Source organism: Coloeus monedula, assembly GCF_965178545.1.
Source record: "Coloeus monedula genome assembly, chromosome: Z".
NCBI classification, from domain to species: Eukaryota; Metazoa; Chordata; class Aves; order Passeriformes; family Corvidae; genus Coloeus; species Coloeus monedula.
Window position 1 is genome coordinate 44,768,881 of NC_138822.1, and position 24,082 is coordinate 44,792,962.

The following is a 24,082-nucleotide window of genomic DNA, read 5'->3' on the forward strand; positions in this document are numbered from 1 at the left end:
GAGCCTGGAGGAGGTGATGCTTGAATATTTATTGACCAGCTTTCTTGAACCCCTCTCTCTGCAGGGCCTGTTCCCATGGTAGTCTTCCAAGAAGATCCTTGAAGAGGCTAATGTTATCTCTCCTGAAATCCAGGATTTCCATCTCACTTGCTGCTCTGCTTCCTCCGTGCAATGTGCTGAATTCAGCAATCATCTCATGGTTACATTGCACAATTGTAGTGGAGTTACTGGAAAGCAGTCACACCATGGAAATTCTGCATTTATTTTTTACTATTTTCTTGTAAGAAAATTACCTGCATTGAGTGTTGATCATTTACAGAGGCTATAGCTGAAACTTAAATATTTTTAATACCAATTCAGCCATATATGTTTCTGTGTTATGTTTTCATTGTTAGGATAAATTCTTGGAGATCAGGTTTCAGGTCAATATTCTTTTGTTCCTAGACAGGGCCTGAAGTAATGAGATTTTTTTTTCTTCAGAAGTAAGACAAGATGGAAGGAAGCAACTCAAAGGTGTCCAAGCTATTTTCAGAGGCACTTTGACAGATTGTAATCTTTGAGTGGTGTAAGTTGAATTTTACTTTGCTAAAGCAGACTAGTCCTGATCTTGCAAGGTAGTTAGATGCTTTTCATTGCAGGGGGAAGCCGCGGCTGGGATTCTGGCCGATGTAAAGTCAGTGACTAAAATGAATGGAATCAGTGTTTCACCAGCATAGTTTAGAATACGTATGTGAAGGATGAAAGGAAGCTTGATTCAGGAATTTTCTTGCTTTTTTTAAGTTTGGAAGAGATGGGGCCTGTTGCTCAATTACTTGATGTGTTTTTGACTTGCAGATTTTTTTGCCTTTCATTGTATTTTCATTCTGTATGAATACTAAATACGTTGAGGTAAGTGGAAGCTGAGATTGAGTATTTCAGGAAGGAGCCTTTTACAGTATTTTAGATAATTTTGCTTTGGAATGAACCTCCATGTGCAAAAAAAGTTGCAGCTCCTGCTATGAATTCATAGAGGATATATGGTTCATTGTGTACAATTGTCTGATATATAAATAAAGGAAAGGCAGTGCATTAATCAACATTGAGTCAGTCCATTGCTGAAATAGACAACAGTGAAATGGCAACGCTTCTGAGCTCCTTATGGAGGGATCTGTCCACAGAGCTGTAGCTGAAGCTGGGAAAGTCACCTATTTTTCCTCTTGGTTTGACAGGTGAGCCAAAAAAAATCTTCCAGTTTTAGATGTAAATAAAGTTAGTTTTACCTTTTTAATTTCTTAACCATACCTGTAAAACTAAGTAAGGCTGTGTTCAGCAGGTATCTTGCAGAGCATGGTTGCCCCATGTTGCACAATAAGATGCATGTAAAGAGTGCATAGGATGTGACTTTTCCCATTCTTTTGCAACAACTGTCTGGTTTTCTGAATGCCAGACAGTGCAGCAAGCATATGTGGATAAATCATGTGCACAAACTGGGCTTGTCAGGCTTACTGGGCATGGACTGGGAGACCTTTCCACAGCATGTGCTGTGGGCGTCATGCGCTGGACTCACTAATCATGTCTGGGACTGTCCCAGGCCTTGGCATTTATAATCTGGCAACTCCCTACTAACTGTGAAGGCACTTAACTCAGCTGGCTACTCTCACAATGGAGAACACGCTTCTTCCAGGAAGTGATTCAGGAGGCTGAATTAGGGTCGCACTGCAAATTACCCAATGCAGTCATCCCCTTCCATCTCCACTGGCTATTAAGAAAACATTGGGGACTTAGGTCACTGGAGTGAGGGGCAAAAGCAAGACCTTTGTTTTAGCAAGCAGGGTCATACTGTGGAGTAAATTGATTTTGTGGTCCTAGGTAACCATTTCAGCATGCATGCGAAGAGCTGCTCTGCTAGAAGCAGAGCATGGGTCTGAATGAAGGTCTTGCATGTCAGCATCTTAACTGCTGGTCCTGTATGGTGTACAGATGTGGGCTTGCCTTGGTTCTTCCTGTCTGAGTTGCCTTCTTTGGCATGGAATATTCAAACGTGCTTTTGGGTCAGAGAGCAGGACAGTCTGTTTAGCTAAGAGGCTGTGATGGTTATTTGTGTAGTGAGACAGCTGGGTCCTGCTCCTGCTTCCCTGAATGCTCAATTAAAGCAAAAATGAGAACAGCATAAACAGGTAAGGTAGAGATTACCTTCTTTCAGATGGCTTTGTAAATTTGGTATCTTCTGAGAGACTGGAATCATATTTCCTTAGGGAGAGGAAGAAATTGAACCTGGTACCTCTGGAGCATTATTTACAGCATTTCCTCCAAATCTGTGGTCTTCAACCTCATACAAAGATATCTTCCCCGCCCCCCCAATTTTTCCACCCACTAGGTGGGTGAATAGTCTATTGCATATTCATCTCCTATTCTCCTCTCCAGTCTTACCTCTAATTTTTAGAAACAGGTTTTGGAACACAAGATGCATACGGTGATCTTCACCTGGTAAACATATATACTGTACTTTCCAGCTGGGAGCAGTTTTGTTGACTCCATGGGTCTAACTATGTAGTGTACATAAGCATATGCTTTAAGTGTTTTAAGTTTAGAGTGGTAGTAAGTAAGCGTATTTCTAAGACGCTACTGTGCACATATCACAGAACCACAGAATATGCTGAGTTGAAAGGGACCCTCAAGGATCATTAAGTCCAGCTCCTGGCCCTGCACAGCACCATCCCCAAGAGTCACACCACGTGCCTGAGAGCATTGTCCAAATTCTTCTTGAACTCTGTCAGGCTGGTGCTGTGACCACTTCCCTGGGGAGCCTTTCCCAGTGCCCAACCACCCTCTGGGTGAAAAATTCTTTTGTTATATCCAGCCTCAACCTCCCCCGACACAACTTCAGGCCATTCCCTCGGGTTCTATCACTGGTCACCATAGAGGAGAGATCAGTGTCTGCCCCTCCCCTTTCCCTCATGAGGAAGTTGTAGATTGTGATGAGGTCTGTTCCCAGTCTCCCCATCTCCAGGCTGAACAGACCAAGTGACCTCAGCCGGTCCTCATACGGCTTCCCCTCAAGACCCTTCACCATTTTTGTTGCTGTCCTTTGGATGGTCTCTAATAGTTTAATGTCTTTCTTATACTGTGGTGCCCAAAATTGCACACAATATTTGGGGTGCAGCCAGTGCAGACGAAAGTGGCACAATCCCCTCCCTTGACTGGCTGGCAGTGCTTTTGGCATTATTTATAAATATAATAAAATTACAACAGATTGCAAACATTTTGAATTGGCACAAATCCATGTAACATCAAGGCACCTAAATAGAAAAATATTAATGCTGGATACTACTTCTGCTGTAAACACCACTGCAAATCTTGGATCACGTTTGTGTGCTATGACTGTCTTGTTGCCTGAAGCCTATGTCATTTAGGGGATATGAAGGTAGCACAGGTGCAGAAATAGATACTACTTGCCTTAGAGTTTGGTGTGGGTGGAAGAAAGACTCCTCCTTTCCTGCTCTGAACATTTCTTCCAACTGTTTGTGGCACTCCTGTCTGCATTGAGACAGGGCAGTTGTTCCTTCTCTTGCATGGCTTGGTTGCATGAAGGGTTTTTGCCTGTTTTAGAGCACTTCTCTGTGTCCTCGTGACTTTTAATGAAGTTGTAGCAGTGTTGCTCTTCACACTGAGTGTCTAAAATAGAAGGTTTAGGAGGTGAGAGTCCCAGCAGCTGGAGGTATCCTCAAAATACTGATCAATCTTGTATTTGCAGGTGAAGAATTCACCATCACCATGTATGTCTTGGGACAGGGGCAATGCTGCAGAGGGTGTGTAGGATGGAGGAATGCTGGAAGGTGTGTCTGCTACTGGGATGCAGTCATGAGAACCGTAAGCAGAAACAGGCTGGAGAATGAGAGATATACTACTCTGCTTATAAGCAGTGACAAAAGCTTTGAAGGTAAATGAAGAATGCTGTGAAAGTAGTGGTGGTGAGGAGAAGGCAGCTTTGCAGGGGTAGAGAAGAAGGTTGAAGACTAGCTAAAGATGTCACCTTGTGAAACAGGTTCATGCAGGGTAAGAGTTTCATTCGAAGGTAAAATGGTAGAGAAGGTGATCTAAGACTTCAAACTATTCAAATGGAAAAGAAATGCTTACAAAAGAGTGTATTTTCCTTATACTTTAGATGTATAACAACAAATACATCCGTGTCATAGGTTAGCAAGCATAGTCCTGGAAGGGATGCCCTTGCTAAGGGGTGCTTACAGTTTCCTCTGGGAACTGATAGAACCTATCAGCTGGCCAGCTGATAGGTTCTATCAGGGTGTTTCCGCCTAAAATGAGTATTTTAGACCAAACCACTACAATCCGTGAGCAGGCTTTAAGTACAAGTTGATCACAGTGTAGAAGGAGCATTGCATTTGTCGCATAGCAAAACATACAGAAATACAAAGAGAAAACTGAAAGACATAGGACGGTTGTCTGGGTGTACCATTGTGACAGAGAATTTGCTCAAAATCAAACTGGCCTAGTACAAGGGCGTGGAAAGTTATGGAAACAGTAACAGCAATGTGGCAGTCAGCATGAGCATTAGAAATATTCTGGATTCTGACAATTGCGCAGAAAGCTTAATAAACACATCACTATGCTAATATATGCAGTGTAAGTAAGAAACTACTTATGTTAAATGAAGAACAGGATTCCTCAAGTAGAATAATGCTAATGGAAGAAGCTGTGAATTCCAAAGACTGGCCAACTAAAATGAGAAGTGGACTATACAGTAATGTAAATAAATGTGATGAGGTGAAATAGGAAACTGTGAAGAGCACATAAATGTGAAACAGTGAAGAATGACTGTGAAAGGCAACACAAATGATTGAAACGCTCTCCGAAAAATGCATTGGCTAAATTTAAGTGGTAAGATTGATGTCGACATACAGAAGGTGGCAACCTGTTCTAGTGCTAGAAGGAGGTAAATGTCAGGAAAGTCAGTATCATGGAAAGACAAAAGGACAACCCATAACCCTCTTGGAATGTTTCAGTAACATAATGTGAAATTCTATTCATGTGTGTTTTTCATTAAAAGACAAGAATGTCTTGGAGAAGACACAGATCTGTGGTCAGGGCTACACGAGATACTTCACAGGTATTAGAAAGGAGCCTAGGAAACCAATTGTGAACCATGGCAGCAGATGATATCATTTGCGGAATGGAAAAACGTCTACCAGTTGGGTTCTTCATGTAATATTTGCACAGAAAAGGGGTAGAGGTTATGACCATATGTAGTCTCTTGAGACTTAAATAAAAACAGAAAAAAGAAACTTTTTGCTGGTTTATGGAAAGGGGAATATTGTTTGAGTTGCGAGGAGTCAAATTGTTCAGCAAATTTAATGTATTAACAGGATATAGATGGATTTTCCTGGATAGATGGCTTTGAGTTTTGCAGCGTTGCTCCACCCTTTGGAAGTACTGCTTTTTGATCTGTATCTGGCATGAGGTCCACTGCATGCAGTGAATGAGACAGTGGACAGGGTAGCAGGTGAGGATATAGGTCTTGATGATCCAACGATCCAGAGCAGATTGATTAGAGTATTTGATATTCTAAGAGCCAGTAATTTTAAACTGAAAAAAGCCAAATATTAATGTCAAACACTGAGAATTGTATATGTGGGAGAAGACTGACTTCAAAGGAGATTTCAGAAGGACTTTCTTATGTTGAGTGAAAGAGTCAAGGAATATTGAACATGTCAGAACCCAGAGCCAGGAAAAAGAAACTGTTGTGAGGGATACTGATTTATGCCAGAAGTGCTGTCTAACTCTGAAGGATGTCCAGATACCTAAGACATTTTTTCCAGAAAGTCGCTGTCTGAGTATGTGCACCTGAAAGGAAGAGAATTCCAAGGTTTTGACAGCAACCAAGAAGCTTTAATGTTTCTATTCACTGAGAGACTTCAAAAGATGCATGTAAGGGATGGTTGTGTGAAATTCTACTGTGTTCTTGTGGAACTGATGTTTTTCCATTCTCATTTGCATCAAGGCCAGTGACAGCTATAGAGATGGTGTATGCAAGTGCTGAAAAGAGGGTATTTGCATTACTACTTTTTGAAGACTAGGTGGTTCTGCGAGAGAAAGAAATGTCACATATATTTGTATTTATTCATTCCTTTGAGATGCTCTTTCGTCCTTGCTAGGAAATAATAACATAATCAACAACAACAATAATAATAAAGAATAGCTTTATGACTGCTTTCTGTTGAGAAATAATGGAAGGGCACATTCACTACTCTCCTCTTGTATGTTAATTTACTGTGTCATTTTTAGCATATATATTATAAAGGGTCTGTACAGGAGTTTAAGCCTCTTCCTAGCAATCTGCATAAATTATTTCATACACAGGGGATGAAGACGTGTTTTGAAGATAAGTATAACATCAGAGATTAGGATATCTCTTTGAGAACAAATAGGCCATTTTTTGGCCTTCTGACAATAAAAAGGAATATCAACTTTTCCAAAATACCTTTGCTAAGGAAAAACTAATCTGTAGCTCTCATGTTTTCCTGGAAAAACATCAAAAATTGATGTCTTGATGAGATACCAAATGTACAAACATGGGGATCTCAAAGGGGAGGCCAGGTCTCTTAACTGAGAAAATACTTAAATAAGCTCTGCATGAATTTGGGGGAAAGTAATTCTGAAGGTGGAACTCATCAAGGGCATAAATATTAAATCTGGACAGCTGCATGAAATGTCTTAAGTTTGCTTGATTCGGTAGTCTGCTTTCTGAAGAGAAAAAACCAAGCATCTTGAAGCCAAACCAGAAACATAAGTAAGACCAAGGATGTATTACATTTCATTTTCCCTGCCTTACAATAACTTTCTGTAAACTTTGCATTCCAGGCATATTCATTTATTTTTACTTTGCCTTCATGCTGTAAAGTGGGAACTAAGGTTGGCTGGCAAACCATAGACTTCCCATATTCCAGGCAGTTGTAGTCATAAGCAAGGGTGTGGATCTGCTCCTGCAGTGCCAAAAAAAGATTGGTATCTTCACTGAATTCCTGTTTTCTTCTGCTTTAAACTGGTGGGTTGGCACTAATGGTTCAGGATGATGGCTTTGGAGAATCAATTTGCAATGGCAACTATGTGCTACTAATTGGATAATAGTATATTGTTGTGGAGCAGAATGTCTGGGCCCTGTTGCCTCCTGGCAGTTGACACAGCCGTACATCAAGAACAGGGAATTCTTGAAATTAACTGATCTCTGACCTTGCCTGTGAGATGCTGAGTTCCAGATTGTCCTGAACAACACATTACCTGAGTGTGGGATGTGTGTAGTATAGGATTTGCTCAAAAAAAGGGCATGCCTGTGTAAAGAAAGATCCCAGAGCTGATTATGTTGTCTCCAGAGCTGCTGTACTGGCATGTGGAGAGCTATTTCCTGTAGTCTTCTGTGACTTATGGTTAAATACTCTAAATGTGAGGAAAAAACCCTTAGGGAACCTGTGATAGTGGCAACCAGTTTTTCACTCTTTGTGATATACAGGGTGATTCACAGTTTAAAAAAAAAAAAATACCACTGTAGTACTTGCTCAGAATTTGTCAGGAGACACCAGGCAGCCAAGGATGGAGTCAAGCACTGGTAAAATTGCTGAATGCTAGGTAAGTCCACCATGGATTGTCTCAACACAACACACTGCGTCTTTCCTGAGTTATGGCATGCTCCTCTAGCAGTAGAAGTTCTGTTTCCTGAAGTCATCCTCATGAAATCTTGCACTTACAGTACCAGATGGAGAAAGCAAAATAGAATAAAATAATTGGAGTAAGCTTGTATATCTGTAGAATACTTGTTGGATTTAGGTGTCTATATCATGCTCATTGCTTGATAGAAGTTTCCTTCCTAAAGGAAGGTTGGTTCTTTGCAGAAAGGTTTCTTGATTGAGCAGAGGTTATACCATTGATGCCTACATCTGTCTGAAACTTTATGTTCCCAATATGCAACATTGTGTAGCTCTGTGTTTCATTTTCCAACTGTGAATTCATACCACTTCAGCATTATTTTAAACTTGGTTTCAGAGGGGCTACAAATAAAACCCATTTGAATATGCCAGGTTTCACCAAGTGATGTATCACGTTTACAAGTTTTACGTGATCTTAATGCATACCAATGAATTGGCCTACGTTTGTTGAAAATGCCTCTAAGTTCTAGCCTACCTTTTGATGAACTTGGTATGACATTTGAGTTTGTAAGAAGATATGGCACTAGGGAAGTTTTCAATGTTTAATTTTCAGTGTTAACATACAGCTCTCACAGTAGTATAGACTAGGGACATATGTGACCTGTCATTAAATGGTAATTCATCTACTGACAGTTCAATGTCTGAAGTGTGCTGCCTTTGTCCCCCAAAGACTTAGTGAAAAAATAACTTGGAATATAAAGTTTTCCCAAAGTTCAGACACATTTCACCAGTGAGTGTTTATTAATTTAAAAAACGTTTTTCCCCGGTTGTATGAACTAGAGCTAGACATATAATTGTTTTATTTTTTGTAGTGTTAAGAAAATATGCTTCCCATAAAGGGAGTTTCTGGCAACAGGAATACTTCTCGAGCTGCACTACAGTGTTGTTTGCTTGCGTCTGTGTTGTTAAGACCAGCATGTGCTAGTTTTTTTTCCAGCATGTCCTTACAGCTCCAAATGGAGTATAGGAAATAGAGTAAGTATGTTAGAAAGGCATATTTCTGCTGGCCATTTTTATTCAGGTTAAGGAAAAGATTTGAAAGTTGGCATGAAATCCTTTTTTGAAATTACTACAGAATAAAGTAATCTAGATGGCTTTAAAAATCAGAACCCACTTTCTCTTAATGCTCTTGCAGTTCAGAAGTTGCTTCACTGATGTTAAACATAATCTGTAGCCTTTCAGTCTTGTAATGAGCAAAAGTGAAGACCACCCTCTTAAAGGAGGTCTTATTTGGAGGAGTTGACTCTTATAGGTTAGGATTTTAAGCTATTATTTCCAAAATGTTGTAGCAGTGGTGAAGTGTGTGTGACACTATTCATTAGCCACTGAAGTGTGATGAGATGAACGTGGTATTGTAGGTTGCAATGTGCATCCTAAGTGTGTGATTCTGAATGCCTTTATTAGAATTAATCTGTAGTTTACAATGGGGAGATTAAGTTAAAGGTCTGAAGACAATTGTTGTTTACTGATTACTCATTGAAGGAAAGGCAAAATGCTACAGTGTAATCAGCAAATATCTTTGTAGGCAGCTGCAGGCTTGATTTAGAGGCAGCAGCCAGTATTTGTGAACCGATACGTGTGGTCTGTATACTGCTATCCAGCCAGGTTCTGGCAGTGCTGCAGTGCTGTTGTGTGCAGTGGGAGCTTCCAAGCTCTTCACGTGACTTCAGCCAGCCGTGAGTCAGTATGTTTTTCTTTTTGCTACAATAAAAATGATCAGTTAAAGAATAGGGTGGATATTCTTAAGGGCAAGCAGGCAAATTACATTTCTCAGCGTCGCCCACTGCAAGTCAAAGCTTTTAGAGTATTAATGTTTGATGATAAGTAACATTAAGGTAGAGTAGTTGTGAAGAAGGTAAAAATAGACTTCAGTTAGGGAGAGGTTTTATTTCAGATCTCCCTCTAAATTAAACCGAAGAGCAACTTCCCCTTACAGGGTACAGCTACATCATTCTACTCTTTTCTTTCTCACTGCTATGACATAGCTGCAAAGGCTGAACTTGAAACAGGCTTGTTAAGTGAGTACGGAAGTGTAAGAAGACCTGTTTATGGTAAATTACATCTGTACACTCTTTTTTCAAGGATTTCCAACTGTGTGAACTTTGCTTTACTGTTGTGTTCTGTACCAAGAGTGTTTTTACAAGTGTATTGCAGAGCAGTTACTGAGTTAGTTGCACTTAGACAAAAATTCTGGGTCCCAACCAATATGGCTGCGGAAAAGCAATGGTTTCTTTTGGTTCTTTCAGCTAGGAACTGAAATAACAAACCATTCATCTTAAAGAAACTAGTACCAGCTCAGAGTAAAGAGTGCCCTCCTCTCCTGCACATAGAGTTTCTTCTAAGGAATGCAATAAGAGAAGGAAAGAAGGTACCATAAACTCATGCTACTACTTCCCAAATATAATCTGTTTGGTCTATTCCCTGGTGGACCAATACCAATCTTTTTATACAGATTGTGTGCTCATACTAAGATTTTTGTCTGAGTAAATTGTGGTAGCTTCATTGGCTTCAGCAGAGCTGAACTATTTTACACTGAGGCTTAACGCAGGATGTAATACACTAACAAATTCTTGTGCAAAACTGTAAGTTATGTCAGGTTCTGGAGTTTCTTGTAGTGAGTGGTTCTGGTTAAATGTTTGTGTGATTAAAATTGGAATGCCAGGTGTGGATGGGTGATACTTGTGTTTAAGTGATGGATCTGTATTTTGGCAGTGTTTGTCAGGGTTTTGGGTTTCTTTTATGGCTTAATTTTTATCTAGTGCAACCGGTTATTCTGTTTCTTTTCTTTAAATCTGAGTCTCTTCATACTCTGTGTTTCACTGTCCGTTTTCCTTAATTCCTGCTCTTACGTGGTTTCCATATCTCTATCTGACCTTGAAAGGATTCCTGTTGTTTGATAACTGAGGACAGGATGAGGAAGGTATCTTTGAAACCTCTTGCATAACTTTATTTTAGCATTACGAGGTCCAAGTGACAGAGAAGACGATACTTAACTGAAGAATGAGTTCATGTTTAGAGGAAGTATGATCATTGACTTGCAGGACTCTTAGATGAAAGAATTGATAGATTTTTATATACTATTTCATGTTACTTGGCAAAATACGTAAACTTACCACCTCACAAAAAAGCAAACAAACAAAATAGATTAGTAAATGCCAAGATAGTAGATCAGCCTGTCTTAAAAATTCAAGAAAGGAAACACAAAAAACAAAGGACTCTTATCTTCTAATGGGTACACTGTGTTAATCTTATTCTGAAAAGTCTTGCAGAGCAGCCGATGTCATATGATGCTGTAGTAATGTGCTCCATCTAGCATCACGCATTGTTTTTTTATTGGCCTTCTTTTTCCCAAGGGACAATGGATGCCATTAGGGGAAACTTTTTACTTTTCCTGGTGCATGGTGAGAGCATAGCCCAAGTCAGCACTGCAGCTTTGGAGGAGAGCCCATCCCAACTTATGGGATTCTCAGGCTTCTGCTGGGATTTAGAAACACAGTGAATTTCTCTTAACACAATCAGCTGAGGTACATGGATTGCCTTTGAAAGAGCAATACACTTTCTTACTAATTCATCAGAATTCCCTTTAAATACATTCTAAAAAATGCTTAGAATGAAGAAAAGTTTTCTTCTAGCAAAGAAAGACTAACTCATTTTAGGAGAACCCACATCTTTGGTTAGTTTGTGATGCTTATGAAAACACATGTCAATCTCTTTTAAGTTTTTCTGGGACTGGGCCTATCTTTTGAAATGTGGACTCTTTAGCAAGGCATGCCTTAAATCAGGCATACTTTTCTGCCCGTAATGTCAGAAGAATTGCAGTTTCCACTTACTTCTTCTTCCTGGACTGTATGATTTGCAGGGTGAAACTTCTTTCTGCAGAAGTAATGATACATTTGCTGTGAACATTTTAATTTCCAGTTTGTGGGATGTCACTGGATATTCATAGATCTCACATGGTGATAATACAAAGACATGCCTGCATTCTTTTAGGCAGAGGTAAATGATACGTGAGTGGACTCAGCTCTTTGGTCTAATATGGCAGTTTCTCTTCTCTTAATTCCTGCTTGTGTACATGAAGTACAAACTATTTTCTCAGTTTCCCCATTGCCACACCCTGTAAAAAGAACTGAAATTACTTTGTGTCAGGGAAAAACTAAGTGTTAGATGTGATTAAGTTAACAACATGATCGAAAAGACTGGGGAAGTTTGATTGTCCCTCACTGTAAGTGGGGATAACTCCAGTACTACCTTTAAACTTGTCCACTTTGTTGTTGTTAAATCCATGAGGAGACACATGTTTTGGAGGATGGTGACATTGTAATGCAGCTTTATTTGGCCTTCAGGTTGACTTGCTTTCTTCATTTCCCCTGTGTAAAACTGAGCTGCTCCCTTGTCCCACAAAGTACCATTTAAATGATGAGGAAGATTTTAAGGAGCACTTCTGCTCTTCTAATTAGGACTTTGAACTAATTGCAGTAGGTCAGCAATCATTACTGACTTTCATACCTCAGTGCATGATCTCTGAGCAGTCAAAGTTATGGAAGGATCCACTTACTTCTTTCTGTTTTGCTTTTTCAACAGTTACATCGCAAATCAGCGCAATTTAGAAAGTATCAATGACAATGAGGTTGGATTTTATGTTGGACTTAAAAATCTGTGAGTATGGGATACATTTTATAAAGCTGTTTTTTCTGTATTTTTTTACAGAAGCATGTAGAGACCTTATCAAACTGTATGCCAAACTTTGTGTGTTACTGAGGAAAGTTGTAAATCTTGCAGATGAGCCTTGTAGAGATTTCATCCCAACTCTTATTTTAAAAGTTATTATCTTTACACTTCCCTTTGTATTTTAAATACAAATTCTAACAGCTTTATTTATTTTCCCAGGACCGTGGTGGATTCAGGCTTAAGATTTGTGTCCCGTCATGCTTTTGTGAAAAACATGAACCTACAATACATGTGAGTAAGAACAGTGTCTTCAATTTAAGTCAAAACTGCCCAACTTGTGTTAATTTATTTATTGTTAATTTACTTCTATCTCATACCATTTGCTTTATTAAGAAATATTTTAACGAGACAGACTTAGAATGGTCTTCTATCATTAATTGCCCTTAAATAAGATGTATTTGGTAAGGGACTGGCGGATCATAAAAACATGTGTGGAAGGACCATCCGGTTCATGATCCTGTCCCTAACAGTGCACTTCATCTGTGTCTTTTGTGATAAGTAACATAGCAGAAAGAGTACCTGTCTTGAGGGTATGATGTCCACAGTGTGCATCACTCTCAGTGACACAGGTTTGACTAGCTCTAGTCTGATTCAATGAGTTCTGATTCGATATTCGATGAACATATTTTAGCAGCTGCAGTGCAGGAGGTGCATGCATGGAGCACATCTAATATAATTTGACCAGTGTATGTGCCCAGAGACTGTGACACAACCATGAACCGAAGTCCTGGGCTTGATTCACTTTGAAAGCTCACTCAAGATCAGAAGTAATGCACCCAGAGCAGAATATAGGAATGCTGTTGCTTTCACACCCAAATGTGATTTATAGTTTATGACCTTCAGGAAGCAGAATTTGTACCTGTGCAGCTTTTTGACTATGTTTTCCTAGATATGTTATGCTTTAGCAAAGGCTGAACTGATCAAAGTTCTCTTTCTAATACAACTTTTGTGCCTTCTAGTGGGACAGAGTAGCTCACTTTGCTGCTTACATGGGAAACTGTGGATGTAGTCCTAAAAAACACTGAGATCATGTGAGTGGCTCAGTTCCTCACAAGTACCCTGTTTTAGCCAAATATTCCAACTGTGTGCTTTACTCCATACATCTTCAATAGATGAACACTAACATGTATTAGCATATAGCTGAACCCTTTGCTTTTATCCTAATGAAGTTGGGAAGACATAATGCCAAACCCTGGCTTTGTAAGATACTTCCTTGTAAAAGGAAAGAACTGTTGAACGTAACACAGGGTTGGTTTTATTGCTTTGCTCATGAGATGAAATCCCTTTCCGACCTGTATTTTCCAAGGAACAGCAATTAATTTGTGTAAGGAAGTGGACATGAATGTCCATTTCTGCTGTCCTTAATGTGGTACAGTCACCAGAGGAGTGTGAACCAATGTTGTGAGCCTGTGAAACTTGTATTACTTCATATAGTCATTAAAAAAGAACTTCTGCTGTAATCAGTTGGTAATACAAGGGAAGTATGTTCCAGAGTAAATTCAAGTGTTTGCCTGTGTAACAGTTGCTCAGTGAGTTATCGTTGTAAACTATGAAACTCCATAAAGCCAAATGCATGTGCACTGGCTGTAGAAATAGCAATAAGAACATACTGTTTCAGGGGCATATTTGCAGAGAAAGATTTAGTGACTCTACTGGGAGAGAAGTGAGATTCTCTCTCTGTGCAATGAGGCAGAACAAAGCAAATTCAAGTCTGGGATCAAAAGGAATTCTGTGGTACATTTTTACATCTTTTCCCCATTACCTTAGCTGCTGGGGGGGAATCTATTGGAATACTGTATATAGATTAGGACACTGAATCTACTCATCTTGAAGATGCTACAGAGAAGAGCAAAGGAACCATAAGGAGCCTGTAAAGCAAATAATATAAGGAGGCTTAGAGCCTGAGTATGTTCAGTGCAATAAAGAGGAGATTGAAAAGGAACATACATCATTGCAATAGGACAAAGAATAATGATTTGAAAATGAAAGAGGATTGATTTAGATTACATACAAGGAAGAAGTTTTTTACAAAAAGGCTGCTGAAATGCTGGCACAGGTTGCCCAGAGACATGGTGGATGCCCCAGCCCTGGAAGCATTCAGGTTGAGGTTGGACAGAGCTCTGAGCAAGCTGGTCTAGTTGAAGGTAGCCCTGCCCATGGCAGGAGAGCTGGAACTAGATTACCTTTAATGGTCCCTTCCAACCCAAATTATTCAATGATTCTATGCTTCTGTGCTCATCTTATCTTTAAAAGAAGAGTAATTATGATGAGGAAAGCTGTCAGTTCTCTCCATGACCGTGAGTACAGTGTGAGAAGTAATGAGTTTAGTTTGGAGCAAGATGAATAGAGTTTTGGAAGACCTTCTCAGCTGTCTGGGCAGATGAACACCACAGAAGGTGCAGCAACTGGTAGGATCCTCTTGAGAGGCTTTTTTGCCTGTTGCCTTAGGGAAATGGGTTTTATGCAGTCACAAAGTGTGTTTGTCCCCAGTGGTTGCTTCTAACCAAAAGTTACTCAGGTAAAAAAAAGTTTTCAGAAAACTGACCATTGAACAAAACAGAGAGATCCTATTAACATTACCACTTAAGAGAAAAGTATCACTGTACATATGTGAGCTGCTAGGCTTTACAGAACCCACTGGGATAAGATGCCTTTAAAATGTTTCAGCCATAGGAAGAGCTGCTGCTGGAGCATGCAATCAGACTGGGAAAACGTATCTGCTGGTAAGCAGACTTTGTTAGAGCTGTAACTCATGAAGCTCCTTGTTAGAAACAAATTAGACTGACTTTACATCTCTTCTGTTGATGTAGATGAATTCTTTATGCAGAATCCTTACGTTATGAACCAGGAGCTTATCCAGTCTTGTACTATGTTTTCTTTTGGTGGGGATTTAGTCATGTTAGCAGACATAGGATAAACCCAGATAAGATGGAAAATAATAAGTGGCACCAGCTGCTCTAGATGCACAGGACAAAGCAGTAAGTATGGAGGTATTTTTTACCAAGGCTAATCTGTTATCCCTGCAGAATGTATTAGTTTGTTTTCTTTGGCAAGTCATTATGCACACTAAAATGTTTCTGAAAGCCCCAGTGAACCATGGCCTGTTGTCATCAGCAATAAAAATCCTGTTGACTACTTATCAAGGAGGTATAGCTCCTCTTGTGGTTGGAACAGTGAAGGCTATTAAGAGCTAAAATAATTTTGTTTTGCAAGGGTAATCTATGAATACAGGTCTTTGAGAAGTCTTTCGTTTTATTTTGGAACAAATTTTTTACTATCCCATAAAGAAAACCAAAAGCATTTTTCTGAAGATTGATGTAGCTGTATAAGCATTAATTTTGCTATGATACTGTTACAGATTTCTTTTTTATTCTATGAAAAATCATTTGATGTAGTTAAGGAGCTATATTATATGAAAGTAGTATTTATTTTATGAATCATACAAGAGTATCAGTTTAAAATAAACTTATTAACACACGTTTCCTTAATCCCTTTTTTGTCATTTCCTTGTTTCCTTGGGAAAGCTTATGTAGTCCAGGTATCTTTTGGAAGTTATCTATCGTGAAAAGATTTGAGTGATAACATAAACAATAGGAAAATAAATGTCCTAATAGATGCTATTAAAGCATAATTAATAGCCTTGCTCATCTAATTCTGGTGTTTTCACTGCTCATAGACTCAAGTTAGCCAACAGTCTCGTTTTAGTAGTGCTGTAGTTAATAAACTTATGTGCTGCTAACAGTAATTTAATGGATCTGTGTAATACACACACATTGTGTATTGTCAGTGCCTTTAAATGTGAAAACATTTCACAGCAAGTGCCAATTTACAAAAACTTTCAAAAATAGTTGTTGTTACCTGCCAGGCTGCATCTAAGTGTATTGCTAAATCAAAGATTGTGAGTGTAGTGTATATATACAACTCCAGGTATTAAAATGTGTTTGTATGTCTACACTGTTCAGGTTTAGGTAAGGCAACCAAAGGAAACCATTTGAGACCAACCTTGCTGCAGATTTACCCTTGCTTGCACACAGGGCTGGTTCCAGCCATAGGCAGAGCAGGCTGCTGCCTGTGGAGGGGGACTGAGTGCAGCAAAATGGCCATTTCTTCACCTCTTCCCCCCAATTCTCCTTAGATCTGTTCCCTCCTCTTTCTTGCCTTCCCTTTTCAGAAGCACTACAGATGATAGAACTGTCCCCATGTTGCTAGCTCTGTAAATCTTTGTGCAGCTTCTCAGTCTGGTTTTGTTCTACTCATATTGCCACTGGTTTGCTTTTAGCTGAATTAGGGCTAGCAAGTTTAAAGTGAGCTTGATATTTTCAGGTAAAATACAGGCATGCTTTGATTGAATTTGGGTCCTCCCCTTGAGTTTAGCTTTGGAGCCAGGCTCTGTACTCCTGACTTTTTTTTCTATAAGAAAAAAACTCTTTAGAACCTCAGATGAATTTTCTTTGGGCTGCTCACCATGGTCCTTTTATGTGTAGTTGAATTGGGGAATTAATTAATATTCTCTTTCCATGAAAGTGGAAGTGTGATCATTAACTACTTCAAAATAAACCTGGCAGTGATTTTTTTTTCACTTAGCATGAATTAAGGAGACAATGGTAGGCATCTCTGTGGTCAATGAAAAGTGCTCACTTTATAAAAAATATATAGAAAATTAAATTTACTGTCAAAGTATTTCTTAAGGCGATAAATTTATAGCAGTGGTCTGCAGGTAAAGCCCACTGTGTATCTGGTTGTCTTTTGGGAAAGGTAGGATTTATTTGCTCTGCAAGTAGGAGGGGCAGGTGCATGCCTTCTTTGGCAGTACCACAGGACCCTCCACCTGTGCTGCTTGTCAGTGTGGGAACAGGAGGGATTTTCCTGCGTGGTGAGTGAAGAGTTGCCCATGGAGGGAGAGGGTTTGATGTTGCACCATGCTGGAGGCAAAAGCCCAACTCAGTATGAGGATCCAGCTTCTTTTATTCAACCTCCCAACACAGAGCATATGCATACGAGGAAAAAACACATAGTGACAGTTTTTGCTTAAACACAACTTCTGTTCTATATGCAAATTGTGCTTTAATGTTGATTTATCCCATCAGGGTCCATGAGACATTTCCACCAGCATCTGCCATAGGCCAGTGCAATTCACCTGACTAATGAAATAGTAGCTCCTCTGTTTTGCTCTCACACATGAGGACCAGTCAGTTTGTAAACTTCAGGCTCTTGTTTGCCAGAAGGAATCAGTGATGAAGTATAAATATAATCTCTTTAATTCTGGTTTAAACATTTGTAGAAGATCCAGCTTATAATTTATGTGAAAATTGTCTTGTACTCAAAGTTCAGTGACTGAAAGTTGGGAAGTAGACACTGTGTTCTTTAGTCAGATTAAAAAAAAAAAAAAAAAGATATTTAATCCCTGGTTTTAAATGCAATGCAACCTTAGTGTGGAGCCCCTAAGGCGTCTTTATAATACCACATAAAACTCATGGTATTTTGGCTCATAGCACTGATTTGCACTTTACTGCTGGCAGTTAAGCAGTTTATTGCTCTCACTATCTTAAATCGGTAGACTGATAAGACTGTACAAAAACAGCATTATTTTGCTTTGAGGTGGAGAAAGCAGTTTTGTAAGCTTATGAGGGGAGGAGTATTTCTGATTCAGATAAACATTTCTTTGCTCTGCATAATGGGAGAGGACCTTCCACTTAATTACCACTGGAAACCATAAATGCTTAATTGACATAAAAAAGCCCAATATAGGCATTTTACAGTTTTCCTTTTGATCTTCCGTGTGGGTGCATATTGCACATGCAATTTGAAAAGAACAACTAAAAAGCTCTGATGTGGATGTGTGCTAGCATGTGAGGAGGGCTTACATGAGTACAGAGTTTGGTGCAGCATCAAAGAAAGGGATACACCCATTTCACATGAATAAATTGAGCATATAATTAACACCTGGACTTTACAAAATACTTTTGACACACAGTTAAATCTGCTGCTTTTCTACAATTGACAAAGTGCTAAAAGTGAAAATATTGATCCCTGTTGAGTTTGATTTTGAATGTATTTGATGTTAGATGCTGACTGAATTCAAGCTTTTGAAATCCTTCAAACCATAAAGTAAGACTGAACATTATCCTTTTCCAACTGAAGTCAAAGGACTTTTAGAGCTGGTTCAAGTTCTTAATTACTTTTTCAAGAGACACAAACTGTATTTTTAGTGTAAGAATAAGCAATTCTAATTAATGCAATGTTTCTCTTTTGACATAGCAATTTATCCAGAAACAAGCTCTCAAGTTTGTCCAAGAAGCCTTTTCGCCATCTGGGTTTGTCTGATCTGTAAGTTGTCATTTCTTAAAATACAAGTTCATTTTTGGCTGGAATAGAAGAATAACAGTTTGAAGTTTGTTCTCGTAAAGGTAGAAGTCCATCAGGAATTAGGTGTGAAATTCTGGTCCAAAAAAAGCATCAATGCTGGACACTTAAGTGCAGAGAAATTTTTATCCCAGGACTTCAAGAAGGTTAGGTATATATTTTAAAATAATGTAGAGGTCGAAATAGCCTCTTCCTTCAGCTTTAAGATATTTTATTATGTGATTACTTCACACAAAACTACTGGTGTTTATATTAAGTATCTGAACCTAGTGAAAATAGTCTTTTGAAGATCTTCATGTGGAGATTGTTTCTCACATTCTTATAGTGGCTACAAAGCTTGTATGCTTGTGGCTGGCTGTTGAAGAGTATTTTTATTTTCTCAAATTCTTGAGTTGCACTGTGCTTTTATATAATCATTTAGCAATGAAAGCACTGGTAAACACTAATTCATTGATTGTTTCAATATTAACATTTTTATTCTCTTTAATATACAACGATTTTCTTATTGATGTATGCTCCACAATTTTGGTCATCCTGTGTACTCTCTGCTAATATGCAGAGAGCCTGGAGGAGGTCTGGAAGAGCTGAGGCTGCAGAGGAGAGGGAGGTTGCTCTCCTGGATCTCAGAGCAGAGTCAGAAGTTGTCCAAAGTGCCAAGTAAGAAGCACCAGATGTGCTATCCTAGCCCTCTTCTGGTGAACTTCAGCATGTGAGAAGTGAAATGAGCAAATCTTAGTGCCACAAAAAGAGGTTATGCCCCTTAGGTATATTTTGTTGAGTATTAGGTTGGTATAATTATTTTCTTTATGGTCCAGGGAACACTGCTCATTGGAGTTTTCTTTCATAACTTGATAGTCGCTGAGCTCTTTCGTGAAGAGACTAGGTAGTTGCAAAGCTCTCTCTTGTTGCAAAGCTCTCAAAAGGCTCCATGCCTTTTGTTGTTCTGTTGCTTCTGCATGAAGAAGCAGGGCAAAGGTAGTGGGAGTGAGCCAGACATGGGAAAAGTAGGTAGTGTGAAGGTTAAACAGAGTAGTATTTGAGGTATGGAGGCAATGCATGATGAGGTACAAGTTGAGAGAAAAAGAGGATGTGGTAGAGTGTTGTGTGCTTGGGAAAGGGAGGGTAGGACTAGACAAACTGAAGTTACTCAAACAGATGTTGTGATGAAGTGAGATAAACAGATGTGGGGGAAATTAGGAAAAGAAAGCGGAGGGATAAAAGCAGAGCCTGAAAGGAGGACAAGCAGTGATATAATCAGTATCGTTGAATAATTCTGTTGTTAAGTGGTTAATACATAGCTGGAAGATCAGAAACCGGAGGGAAGGGAGAGTGTTGATAGGTGAATCTGGGATATGAATGTTGCCATAAATAGCTTCTGAGGAACTTCCTCTAAATCTGACAAACAAGTCTTGTTGGTACTCTTGCAAATCAAAACATAAAGGGATGAGCAGTTTAGGATAACGTGTAGTAGAGGATATTCACCAGGTATTACAGAGAAGGAGATGCCACTTTGAAAGGTTTCTTCTAGAACAAATGAACTGCAGCTGTAAAATTAGAGCAAACATTTGCTTTACATAGGTCAGATTTTTTTTTTCACAAAAGTGTCTGTGGAGGGTCATTATGCAGCCAGCATCCTGCCAATGATGTGTCTAACTCCCTAGATGGGTTTAGCACAAAGTAAAACAGTAGAAGACGACTGCTCAGCCATTGGTCAAGTGAAATTTCTCTTTACCAGGAAGCTATAGGATGTAACAGAAGATGGAAGTAAATCTCACTGTTTTGAAAAACCACGTCATAGGCTTTGACCCAAGGAATCATGTTCATAGTATGTCTCGCACAAACAATTTTTGTCCATGCTGTGGTGGTGCTAAAGTCCAGTGGATGACTTCTGTGAATACAAATTTCTTCTTCAAACACGTTTATGGACCCCTGCAGTTGTTTCTCCTCAAAGAACTTGAAATGGCTTTTGGGGGAACAGGTTATGGCTCTGATAAGATGATTTTTTTCATGATTTGCACACTTAATGTCTTCAGGAGGCATTTATGAGCATAGATTCTGTAAGAAACTTGAGCTTCTGTATGTCGAAAATACCCATGAAACTTTGTTAAGAATGATTGTTCTCCTGGTAATGAAATGCCTTAAACAGACACTTGCGCACCCACTTTATTAGATCTCATGTATGCCAGTAGAAGAAAAAAATAACTGGCCACTGTTTAGGTAGATATGTTTCTGTTCATCTTTAACTTGCATGTAATTGCATGCCATTGTTGTGTAGTTTTATTGAATTTTAAAACTAGAATTTGGTAAGTTTGCTGTGGTTTAAATTCCATGCAGTGAACTGTATCAATTTCTGGTTTTCACTTGTATTTCTTCATGACGTTGCCTGTGGTTTTACGGTGAGATTTTTCTAGAGTGTTGTAGCAGATGAATTTTTAAAGATTAGGTACAATCCTTTTTTGTGATTAAAATTTGTAAGAGTATGTGTATAATCCAAAACTGTTTGACTTCATGAAGAATTTACCACCCCACAGCAATAAACCATTTCTGAGGTAACTGAGCGGTGACCCAGGTGTAGAAGAGAAGAATTCTAATCTTTTCTTGATTTATGAAATAAAATGGGGCTTCTTGAGTGGCCATTCTCCACGTGATCCTGATTTACACTGATGAGTTGGAAATAGCAGCCACATCCCCTGTGTGATCTCTTCTGCCTTTGATATTCTGGGTCCTCAGTGCATGCAGAGCTTAATTCCCTACATGGAACTGTTACCAGCTTGGCAGCTTACATTGCTTTGAGTTTACCAAGGGCACATGTGTTATGCTGCTTAATGAAAGGCTTCAACTTGCCTTCCTTAACCTTCCTAACTAAAGGATTCAACTTGTATTTTCACCCAGCTGAATGCTTGAAGGCCTCCGCCCCTCATTTATTTTTTATGCATGACACATTCTGCCTTCTAAATTGATGTTTTTTCCTGTAGGATATTGGTAGACAATCCATTCAAGTGTTCCTGTGAAATCATGTGGATCAAGAAATTTCATGAGACCAAGTTTTCCACAGAAATTCAGGACTTATATTGCATAGATGACAACAATAAGAGGACAGCCTTGCTGGATATGAAGGTCCCGAACTGCGGTAATATTCTTTTAACATAAAACTACTGCTAAATTTTTGTGAGCCAGGAAAAACAAACATGCTTTTTTACAAGGTACTTCTCAGGATGACAACAATGCTCCAAGTTTTCAGTGGAGGTATTAACCACTCAGTGGTCTTTTCCCCACATGGAATAATTCTGGGAACTTCATAGAATCACAGAATATGCTGAGTTGAGAGGGACCCATTAGGATCATGGAGTCTAATTCCTGGCCCTGCACAGAACACCCCAAGAGTAATACCTTGTGCTCAAAAGCATTGTCCAAATGCCTGTTGAACTCCTACAGGGTTGGTGCTGGGGCCAGTTCCATGGGGAGCCTGTTCCAGTGCCCAACCACTCTCCTGATATCCAGCCTGAACTCCCCCAACTCATCTTCATACAATCTCCTTGAGTCCTGTCATTGATAATGAGTGTGAAGAGATCAGTGCTTGCCCCTCCTCTTCCCTTTGTGAGGAATTTGAAGACCCCAGTGAGGTCTCCCCTCAGTATCCTCCAGGCTAAACAAACCAAGTGACCTCAGTCACTCCTCATATGGCTTCCCTTCAAGGCCCTTCACCTGTTCATTTGAAGCTGTTCGTTCTTCTCTTGATCCTTTAAGAATGTACCATAATTCAAGTGCAGGGAAACAGAATACTGGTTATGGATAACACACAAGTATTATATAGAATGCATGTGCCTGTGTTGAACTAAATATTAGTGTTTCCAAGCTCAATAGACATTCATAGCTCAATTTTACCTTCTTGAATTTTTTTCAGGTATTTATGGTTAATGAAGTCTTTGTTTTTCTTCAAAAATACTAGTACTAGGATCATAGGAAGAAAATTCAGAACTGCATGCTACTTGAGACAAATTAGCAATAGCTATGTTCCTCATGCAAATAAAACTCTACTGAGTTCACTTTAGAGGCTATACCAGAGAGTTATATCAAGCTTAGGTCTGTGACATATTGGAGCATATTGTTTTCAGATACACTGATCTAGAAAAAAAAAATGGAAAAGTTATATAACAATAAGGCCATCTCCTTACCTTTTTTATATACCATTTTGCTGCCTACAAATTGTCCTGGGACAGCTGGGGAAAGGTTCACTCACTAGCCAGAGATTTTTTCTCCTCTGTGTATGAGGGGCAGAGATGGGGTGTTTCTAACATGATGTCACATCTGCTGGGCTCTGGAAGCAGAGTGGGAATCTGGTATCCCCAGCAGCAGGCACAAAGGAAGGAAGGGGAGCAAGGGGATCCTCATGGAGGGCTGATTTAGATAGGAAAAGCTATAAGTCAATGTGAACATTAGGAGAAATTACACCTTTTCTCCTTCCATCTTTGCCCATTGAGTGTCCTTTTCTCCATTGCCTGTGTGGAGGGTGTGGCATGCTCTGATAGCAGCTGCCAGCAAAAACCAGCTGTGGTAGGGACACTGCAGGCCCATGAAGTGCAGCATTTAGTTGATAATGTGTTTTGTGGCCACATATTGTCGCCACTGTTGGTCTTGTGTCGACCTTCTTTCTGGGACCAGGCATGGTGGCAGAAATGGTGTTAGTGTCTGGTGCAATCAAAAAAAACCCCACCTGTTCAGGGAGTCTTGTGAGCTGCACAGTTAGTCTTGTGTGCTCCAGGATCTTATTTATGTGAAATGGGAGATACAATACCTAGCTGAGCTAAATGGACCCAACTTTCTGCTCCAGCTGGATGGACTAGGAGGTAGATTAATGTGCTGGGTGTAGAGAGGTTGGCTGTTGGACTGAGATCAATTATTGCAAAAGAGAAACTCCAGCACATTTTGTAACGTTCCTGGCTGGCACATCTAGAAGCTACCAGGTAGCTAGGGTTTTCCTCTGAAAACTTTTGATGTTTAATACCCAGAATTAAACCTGTGAGGGATTAGTTCTTTCCCCTGATTTCTTAACCATCTGCAGCCAAAACAGGCTCGTCTCTGGGCCCTGAATGCTGTGTAGGTGCATATGTGTGTACACATGCGTGCATCCTGTGGGCATATCTTGACTAAAATACTTGTCATGACAAGGGAAGGTGGTACTTCCAACTAGAGGAGGAGGAGGAGGGGAGGGAAGGTGAGTATATACAACGTTTAGACTGGAATTTGCAGTATGCGTAATTTGCGTACGGAAAACATGCATTGTAATGACAATCTGA

The 24,082-nt window shown here is 39.5% G+C and overlaps 1 protein-coding gene across 1 annotated transcript in view; it reads left to right on the forward strand.

The window, feature by feature from the left end:
- NTRK2 (neurotrophic receptor tyrosine kinase 2) overlaps positions 1-24,082 on the forward strand; it is a gene marked incomplete at both ends in the record, with an annotated part of 196,875 nt that overhangs the window by 7,013 nt on the left and 165,780 nt on the right. The window contains 4 exons of the mRNA XM_082301024.1: positions 12,276-12,350; positions 12,582-12,653; positions 18,681-18,749; positions 21,761-21,915. Of these exons, the coding sequence (XP_082157150.1) occupies positions 12,276-12,350; positions 12,582-12,653; positions 18,681-18,749; positions 21,761-21,915 (371 nt within the window). The remainder of the gene's footprint in view (positions 1-12,275; positions 12,351-12,581; positions 12,654-18,680; positions 18,750-21,760; positions 21,916-24,082) is intronic.